Source organism: Pinus tabuliformis, chromosome 9 (genome assembly GCF_031772625.1).
Source record: "Pinus tabuliformis cultivar Carrire ecotype Pingquan chromosome 9, CPIR1, whole genome shotgun sequence".
NCBI lineage: Eukaryota > Viridiplantae > Streptophyta > Pinopsida > Pinales > Pinaceae > Pinus > Pinus tabuliformis.
Window position 1 is genome coordinate 65,881,043 of NC_142307.1, and position 10,000 is coordinate 65,891,042.

The window sequence follows — 10,000 nt, forward strand, 5'->3', positions numbered from 1 at the left end:
TAAACCTTTTTTCACTTTTCCAAAAAAAAATTAAGTAAATTCCGTACAGTAAAATAAATGCAATTTAAAAAAAGCAATCTAAAAGATAGAGAGACATGCTTTCCTGGCCTAAGACTATTTACAAATAATTGAAGATCACTTTTAACAAAAATATATCAAAAATAATTTAATATAATTAAACTTTTTTTCTCTCTCCAAAGATTTTGAAGTAAATTCCGTACAAAATACAAAATTCCAACTGTATACTTAGTTTTGAAGTCTGCTCATCCTCATGAATGTTAACTTTAGTATTATTATCTCACGGGTTCACCGCGGCCCCACTGACGTCGTGTTATGTGATCACAGACAGGAAAGGCAGAGGCTCTGGGGGGCAAGCTCGAACGTCATGATTTTGGCCACACACGGGGCTGTAAAACTGAATAAATGCAGAGGTCATGGAGCGGATCCCTATTCATCTACATTCGGTGCATTGATGTGCCATTAATATTGAGGCAAAAAGCACCAGAAGCCGTGGATTACATGCCTGGTACTCAGGTAACAATGTACAGCCGGTGGTTTTAGCTTTAATGGGGCCGTGGTCCAATCTTTTTTAACTAAGACAGTGTTGGGTATGGCCTGAGAATGCTTCAGATGGAAGAAAGATCTGATTTCTTAGTTGGGTTGAGCTTATGATTTTTATTTTTATTTTTATCTTTTGAGGATTTGCATTTGGATGAGATTTTTGTGAGGCAGGATGGGAGTGGGTGTTGTATGAAATTGATGAGAGTTGAGGAGCACTGACGATTTGTTGTGTTGAGCTTCTGATTTTTGTGGAGGATTTGCATTTGTGTGAACTCTTTCTGAGACGAATGGGAGTGTGTGTTCTATGAAATAGATGAGACTTGAGGGACGCTGAAGATTTGTTGGGTTGAGCTTCTGATTTTTGTGAAAGATTTGCATTGGGATGAATTCTTTCTGAGACAAATAGGAGTTTATGTTATATTAAATAGACGAGATTTGAGGGGCACTGAAGATTTGTTTTAGAGTTATCTTTCTATGCGGTTTTCTGAGCTCTAATGATATTGAGTTTAGGATGAATTGCTGTGCGAATTCATAGAAATTTGGAGACTAATCATTGTGTTGAGGTTCTTGTAGTTTTTCTAAGGGATTGGGTTTGGTAATGGATAATATGAGATTACATGAATTGGAACAAGATTGAAGATTTGCACAAGAATGAGTCTGGCTGTTATTTGTTTTGGTACAAGTTTGAAGTTTTTTTTATAGATCTTTCTAGCCATAATAGTATGAGATTTTGTGTAAATGATTTTGAGAATTCATGAGATTCAAGATGTATCAAAGATGTGAAGATTTACATTCGATTGTGATGCCGTTTCTGATCAAGTCCTAAATCAATTGAGTTTTCTGTGGTTATGTGCTATATTGAGGAATATCTATATTGATCCAAACATCAATATCTATATTGATCCAAACATGGGGTTTAATTCATCAGTAGACCACTTTGACAGGCTCCCAGATTCACTTGTGTTGCTTATATTTAACAAATTTGATGATATTAAGGCTTTAGGACGATGCCGTGCAGTTTCAAAGAGGTTCTCTAGTATAGTCCCGCAAGTGCAGACCGTGGTAGTTAAGGTAGACTGTGTTATATCCAGTGAAGAAACCAACCTTAACAATAATGGTAAAAACAAAGGGATATGGAGTTATTTGATGAGAATCATGATGGGTAGCATTGTTAGGCCATGGCAGACCTTGCAGCATGTTTTGGGCCCGAAGAAATCCATGGTTGCAGAGGTTTCCCATCATTCTCCCGGTGAGGTTTTAAAGAATTTCAAGGAAGTGCAGAATCTGAGGATTGAATTGCCCGGTGGAGAACTGGGCATTGAAGATGGTGTGCTGTTGAAGTGGAAAGCCGTTTTTGGGAGTACTTTGGAGAGTTGTGTTATCCTCGGGGCCTCTTCGGTCTTCAATCCCGCGAAGGATAAGAGAGATGGTAACTGTGATTCAGAGAAGTCATGGCTTCTTCAAGGTAAGGGCTGGTCTGGTCTTTTGAAATCAATAATGTTTGTTCTCTGTTTTTTATTCTTTGTGCTAGTCTGGGAGGATTTACCCCAAAAGCTTTGTTCTTGAAGCAGTTTTTGGTTAAACTGATAGTTTGTGACTGATTTTGGGAAAACCTGGTTTGGGTGTTTCAGTGGGATCAGATTAGTATTTATTTGATCAGATTTGAGCAATATTAGCTTTTTCTTCTGCACTCATAATTTTTGTCAGGTTTAGTGAAAATGATGATCCTTGGTTGACGTGGATGCGTATTTTAGCTCTTTAACAGACTTTGAACAGGTTTGGAAGTAGCTTTGTTCTTGACTAGTGCAATCGATTTTATTAGCTGTGAAGCCTCTTTTCCCCAGTGTTACCATTAGTTTCTGTTCAGCAGGAAATTTTCTCGGCTCATGGGAAAATCTATTTTCTGGTAAAATGATTTTCGATCACATGTTCTACTTTATAGCCTGCATATTTGCGTTGCTGGAGCAGTGGTTCAGTGGGAAACCAGTTGGAGTTTTACCTCTACCAGCCCAGGTTTGATTCCAACTTTTTCGGTGTTTGCACTGCCTCTCGTGTAGTTGGAATACCCAGAGCAACACGTCGCAGGAGATTTACCCCAGTCTAGCCAAAAATTGGAGACTCAGGGGTTCCTGTCTAAAAAAATGACCTTTGATCAGCTTTCCAAGGGCGTCACAGGAGATTAACCCCAGTCTGGCCAAAAAAATGGGGAGTAGGGAGTCCCTGTGTAAAACAATTACCTTTGATCAACTCTCTAAACTAGACATTCTTTTGCCAATTTCTGGTGTAACTTGTAAGGACCAAAATGGTGATGATTGCTTTTAGTTAGCTTTTGTAAGCCTTTACTGGTCAGCTTTTACAAGTTTTCTGAAAGCAATAATACCTGCTCGCTTGGTAGATTGATGTTCCACTTCAGCCGTAGTTTCTGTTATGTTTACGTTAGATAGTCACTGTTCAGCTTTTGGAGATTATTTTAGTTGATTGGAAGTAACTGATTTTCTTTTATTAGAAGTATTAAGAAAAAAGAATCCTTATTGGGGTTTTGAGATGGACTGCATTTTGGTTTTGTAGCATTTTCTGTTAGGTTTAGATAAGAGGGACTGGAAGGTTGTACTCTGCATCTAGAAATTTCTGTTGTTTGAGTGTGTCATGGGATCTCTGTTATTTGCTGTTACCTTTCAGAAAAATGCTTCGTTAAAGAATTTGCATCATTATGTTTGGGTTTATCTTTCGGGAATTCGTGCTTTTAATCGTTAATAGCATGTCTTAGCTTTATAAAATATATTCAATTCTAACTGAAAAAAAGTATTGACAATGCAGAAAATGGGGCTTCAGAGGATGAAGACACTGGGAACATTCCTGAATCATTTTACACCAATGGGGGCCTGAAACTGAGAGTGGTTTGGACCATCAGCTCCCTTATTGCAGCCTCTGCAAGGCATTATCTTCTTCAAAATATCATATCTGAGCATCCCACCTTGGAAAATCTTATTCTTACTGATTCAGATCAGCAAGGAGTTCTATGCATGAACAGAAGTCAATTGCAAGAATTTCGTGATAAACCTCTTGCAGCCTCTGCTTCATCTAACAGAACCCAAGTTCCTGCACTAAACATGAAGCTTTGGTATGCCCCATGTCTGGAGCTCCCATGTGGAATGGTGTTGAAGGGTGCGACACTGGTCTCAATTCGCCCTTGTGAGTACCCAATATGCAAGGAAACTGATGGATTTTTGGCTGGAGCTTTCGAAGGACCATTCAAGACTGCAGCTAGCCTGCTTTCAAAGCGGAGGACATATCTTCTGGAAATGAATTCATTCTAGGCCTCTGAAGTTTGAACATAGGCAGTTAGCTCAACTGTTACAGGATTCTCTATGATTTATCCCTAGTTTCTATACATTCAAGAAGTCTGTGAATGGAATATCAGTTGATATCAGAGTAATTTGATCCCGCCTTTGAATTTGGTGCTTCCATAAATTGTCCAAATGGGTAAAAGTTGGGCAACCATTCTGATTATCAATGAGCTGGAGTGGGGATGCTGTTACCACTTTCCCTTGCTCGACAATTTGTCCAGATCCACTACAATCTTTTCAAAAGTTCATCAGAGTACTTTTCAGCCCTGCATTTCCTCTTCGTGTCACTGATATGCCAGTGTAAGAATTCTTGATGACCATTTGATTTGTTGTGAGGATGACAAGAGTCAGGAAATTGTTATTTGTATAGAGACCACCATTTCTAATTTCTGATAAGTTTTATCACATGAAGGCTATGTACAAGTTGGGTTGAAAAATTCCAACATCTCTCATTGCCATGCAAGGATAAAATTATACAGGACAAGTGAAAGAATATGTCCTCAGCAAGCATAGCCATAGTTTACCTTTAATGTTTTGGAGTATTGGAGGACTACTGTTCACTGAGAATCCCTATTTCAATAAGTACCTTCTCTTCATCTCAAAAAGGACTTGTAAATTTCAATAAAAATCTGTAGTTGTAAAGCATAATAAAAAGCTGTCCACTGATTTCAGGTTGTGGGAGCTAAGTTGCTGCTATTCAGCGGTGCCAAGCAATAAATAAATACAAAATACTAACTACAAATTGATAAAACAAATTTGTAGATATCTCTTGTTCTGCTTGTTATTTTTGTTAGCAGTTTCAATAAAGTTGATCACGTGGAGATCTGTTGCTCTACTTCTCTGTTTCGTATGGGTTTTCTCAACGTTTTACAACAGCACAAACAAATTACAAATATTGATGCGGTACTTAATAGAGTGAGAGCTCTCCTTTGCCATCATGACTCAAACTCAAATCAGATACATCCATATTCATAGCTCCCTTTATGAGCTTATTGTATTTGCACCGAGTATAAATGACTATTCTCAATATAAGGTACTGGTCTTGACATCTTCTCAGACAAGGTCCCAAAAGGGCTTATCTGGGCTCAGATTATGTCCTGGTCTTAACTGAGAAAACTAGCTCTGCTGATTTAAAAGTCCCAAACTTATCTTCCTTTCTCTTGAGGGGAATAACGAAAACCATTATGATGATTGTGAGAGGAGGTCTGCTTCATTTAGCCATGAAGGGCTTTTACGTTCTCCAAGGGTGGGCATCTTGGTCTTGATATCTTCTCAGACAAGGTCCCAAAAGGGGTTATCTGTGCTCAGATTATGTCCTGGTCTTAACTGAGAAAACCAGCTCTGCTCATTTAAGGTCCCAAACTTATCTTCCTTTCTCTTGAGAGGAACAATGAAAACCATTATGATCATTGTGAGAGGAGGTCTGCTCCATTTAGCCATGAAGGGCTTTTAGCTCTCCAAGGGTGGGCAAGTGATCACATTTGGATACAAATCCAAATCTCTGTAATTTATATTTAAGTAATTTTATTATTACAAATACGAAAAGGATATATTTTTAATCTCTCTTTCCAGTTATTGAGGTTTAAGACAAAGGTATCAAATCTAACTTTGTGCTTATGCGCATTCTTAACATGGTTGTGATTATGTTGCTTTGGTAGGTAGACATGATTCGGATATGGTTTACAATGGCTGTTTTGGTAGGTACATATGATTGGGTTCTTGGTCAGTATTGGCTATGAATGAGTGAATATGGGATTGGCTATGAAGTTTCTCCATCCAATGTTGAGTTCCTTGAGATGATAAAGGACGCTAATTTTAATGAGGGAATGATGAAAGAGACTCTTAATTTGATTTTTATACTCCCTATTCTGGGTAATGTAGGCCATCTTCTCAACACTCGGGAAAAGATAGTAGGATATATTGAGCATTTTTATTCTAGTGAAATGCATTAAAAGCCGGATGTGATAGGAATAAAGTCTAGAAAATCTACTTAAAATAACGCCAATTAACATATTTATTAAGGCATTATAATTCATTATATTACAGGGATTTGAACTTTGGTGGAGAAGATATTGATTAACAAAATTTGAACTCATGACCTGAATTGTATAAACCTTACGCATTACAATTATACCATGGCTTTAAGTTGCATAAATGAAGAAGTGATATATACTGCGATATATATTTTTGGTTTTATAATAGCAATCTGAAAATTTGATTTTAAACATTGTCCAGATTACAATTCATCATAATTAAAAAAATAATAAAAAATAAATTTAATTCATAATCATGTCTAAATTATCCTAGTACTTGGAAATTATAATCAATATCCAACTTTCTGAAAATCACTGAGAAATTTTGTTTGGGATGTAAACGATTTTTGAATGAAAAACCACCTTTGATAACTCAACCTCTCTTAAATAAATTAATGCATTCAAGGTCAAACATTATGATTTCACTCAATGGTATCCAAAATTACTTTATAGAAACAAAATAGTGAAGGGAGTACACTGTCAATAAGCGTACATAAATGGCCTACAACACAGGTGTAAAGCGACCCCAATCTCTCATAAGAAGCAATTGTTAAAGGAGATCAATTTGATTCCCCTACTCTAATCGTTGCTTGGAGAGGTGGTGATCTTATGTACATAGTCACAATGGGCTAACGTACTCTTAAGCTAAATCTAGCATTTTGTAACAGTGAATCTCCTTCAATAAAAATAGAGTAATGAAGTTTTTATAAACGGGAAGGATTATATGTGTATTCTATTTTTCTAGGTCAGTTTTAATCTCATTATTAATGATCACGTCAAGGAGGTTTTTAAGGTAATAATTGCTTTTTAATTTTTAATTTAAGGTGTTATTGTTGTTTGTTTGTTTTGTTTTTCATTTCTATGTACTTGGTTTATGTCAAAATAGTTTGTTTTGTTCTTCATTTCTATGGTATTTTGTTAAACATATCAAAATATATCAATAACATTACAAAGATTAATATTGTACAACAATGCAATCATAACAAATTTATAATTAATGCGAAAATTTTATCACCAAAATTCATCCTTTATAATTTAAAAAATTTAGCATTTGCAATTTCGAAGCAAGTTGGTCTTAAGGTGAAGTTCAAAATCATCATTGGGAGTAAGGCGTGTATGTTCGAGACAACTCGGTATGAAAAGAGTTTAAAATCATCATTGGGAGTAAGACAGGTATGGTCAAGACAAAGAGCGGGAATGAAACAAGTGGAGAGTAACTTTAGCGATGGTTTAAAAGGACAATCAAATATGGAATAGTTTCCTCACAAAGAATAATTGTAATGTACTTATAGGAATGATAGTATGGAGTATCTATGGAGGTAAGAATGAGATAATGAATATAATGTAACTATAATAATGGAACATGTGCACTTTGTAATTAAAATGAAATGATATATTGTAAGGAGTATTTGACATAAGACTTTTAGAGATACTCGTGAGAATGTATAAATACACATTGTATTGGATGGATGGTGAATTTGTATTGTTTTGTAGCAAGTATGATTTGTGAAGTGATTACTTCCATAATGTATAAATACACATTGTATTGGATGGATGGTGAATTTGTATTGTTTTGTAGCAAGTATGATTTGTGAAGTGATTACTTCCATAAGGAGTATTTGATGCATTATTTTACCTAACAAGTTATTCTCTCTATATCATTAGTGTATTTCATGGTGAATGGCTTTGAATTCTTTTGGTGTTTTTGGGTTTATCTAAAAGTTTTATAGTGGATTCTTTCTTATATCTTTAAAGTTTTATTACAGGTGGTACGAAGTATTCTTTTTAGCATGAAGTGAGAATTTTTGGACATAAATGTGGAGGTTTTTCTTCCCTTTTACTGCTTTTTTTTTACAGGAAAAGAGGATGATATAACTCAAGTTGATTTCTGAATTTTTCTACGTAAAATTTGAAAAATCCAATTGGATGAATGAATTCATCTCGAGAAAATACCCAATATAAAAAACAATCTAAATCGGAGTCTATGAAGTTATTAGCAAATGAAAATTAACAATTTTTTGTTTCCTTTCTAGGTTATGGCCGTGAATATTGGTGGAAGAATTAATGTCAATTTTTGAAATATTTTGTGTAGAATTTGAATAATAAAATCCAAGAAACGAATTACTCTAAAAAAACCAATTAAAAAAAATCCAAAAAAGAGTTCGGGAAGTGAAGTATCAAGAATTTAAAATTGATGTATTTTTTAGGGTTTCTTATGTTAATGATTGCAAATTTTGCAATTTGAATATCTTTTGATAGAGAGCATAGATTTTAGTAAAATTAGTGTCAAATCATCCAAGGAAATGGTGGCATTTTATAAGGTAGTGGGGTCATAATAGCAAATATTAAGTGTACAATTGCAGTTATGATAATTTTACATCTTCAGTGTCAAAACCGAACTATAGGAAGCTCCATTGAAAAACAAATGGTAATCTTTGAAACCTTGGTTTTATTTTTTTGGTTTTCAAGAAATATGTATTTTGCAAGAAAATGATGGACCTATTATTGAATAATACATAAAGGAAAAGAAGTCGAAATGGAAAAAGAAGTGGATAATTTTTATAGAATGGAATTTAAGAAATGATGTAGACACATGATGAACATTGCTCAACCATAACAAGATGGATCCATTGTTACGAAGCCACTTTTAGATGAAGAATTTGAAAATATATTTCCTTATAGGTGATCTCAAATTATGAAGAAGGATAAGAACATTAAGATTTATTTCCATATAACAAATTTATATTACATGATTATGAATGTATTCAACAAGAGAAGGGTTTTGTTTACTTCAACTCTAGTTGCAAACATAATTTCATCAATGTTATCTTGACTAAAGATTGTAAGTTTTCACAACGAATATTCGAAGCACATAGGTTAAGGGTAAATATGTTCAAACTTTTAAAGATATAAAGATTTATATGGATAAATATGTGTTAAATTCATATTTTTGTGTTATACATATGGATGATGTAGATATTGTTTCAGGATATCCTTGGATGCACTTAGTTGTTACACTTAAAATTAATATGTAAAACGAGTTTTTGAAGCTTTAGTACAAAAAAGAAGAAGATTACATTAACAATATGTCTTAGTAAACAAGAACGCTCTGAAGAGCCACATGAAAAAAACACTATAAAGAAAATAATTCCAATACTTAATGACATATTAGATGAAGAGTTCAAGGTTGAATCAAAAGAAGAGATCATATAATCACTCGAAGAAAAGCCATTGGGAGGTCCTGAAAAGGAAAATGAAGCTAAAGAACTACATGTTTAAGAGTCAAGGAAAGAGGAATCAAACGAAGAGTTCAATATTAAGTTGGAAGAAGACCCTATAGAACACTTGAAGAAAAACCCTAAGAAGGGCATAAAAAGTAAGAATAAACTAATGAATTAAATATCTCAAAGAAACCACATGTTGAAGAATCAAAGAAAGAAGATCCAACAGTTAAGGTTACTTTATATAATCTCCCGCACTATATAAAGAAACAACAATCATCAAGGCAAGGGTGTGAGCATCAACAAACTTACTATGGACCAACGTGGAACCAAAAAGACAATCGGTATGGAGGCACATGGAGGAATAAAAGTAATACATGGAGATATCAAAGTAATGCAACGAAGACATGGATACCAAGAAAACTCCAAAATCAAGATCAAGGAAAGGCTATAGTTTGATCGTATATCCACATTTCACTATGATGGATGGACACTCACTCATGGTACTAGTTGGCTACCGTGCCCAATAGGTCATATTATATGCTTTTTTCTCATGTTTCAAGGCCAAAACATGGCAGGGAGGATGGAATGTAATGTACCTAGGGAGGATAATATGAGATACCTAAAAAGGTACATGATGGGATAATGAAAAAAATGTGGCCATAATAATGAAATATGCCCACTTCGTAATATTAAAATGAAACAATATAATAATAAGAGGTGTTTGCATTAGACCCTTAGGAATACTCATGAGAAAGTATAAATAATAATAATAATCAAATTTTAAAGTCACAGCCAAGTCAGACACCTAATTGGTGTATGAGACGGCTTTATTTGT

The 10,000-nt window shown here is 34.6% G+C and overlaps 1 protein-coding gene across 1 annotated transcript; it reads left to right on the forward strand.

The window, feature by feature from the left end:
* Positions 1-291: 291 nt before the first annotated feature.
* LOC149147138 (F-box protein At5g46170-like) lies at positions 292-4,195 on the forward strand. The gene is made up of 2 exons (XM_089445870.1): positions 292-2,026; positions 3,379-4,195. The coding sequence occupies exons 1-2, from the start codon at positions 1,471-1,473 to the stop codon at positions 3,876-3,878; spliced, it is 1,056 nt and encodes a 351-aa protein (XP_089301996.1). The 5' UTR covers positions 292-1,470; the 3' UTR covers positions 3,879-4,195.
* The last annotated feature ends 5,805 nt before the right edge of the window (positions 4,196-10,000 follow it).

Excerpts from the sequence above, each read along its gene's own strand:
- LOC149147138 (XM_089445870.1), top strand. The coding sequence starts at position 1,471 with ATGGGGTTTAATTCATCAGTAGACCACTTTGACAGGCTCCCAGATTCA. Across the intron at positions 2,027-3,378 it reads GAAGTCATGGCTTCTTCAAG|AAAATGGGGCTTCAGAGGAT; the intron begins GTAAGGGCTGGT and ends TTGACAATGCAG.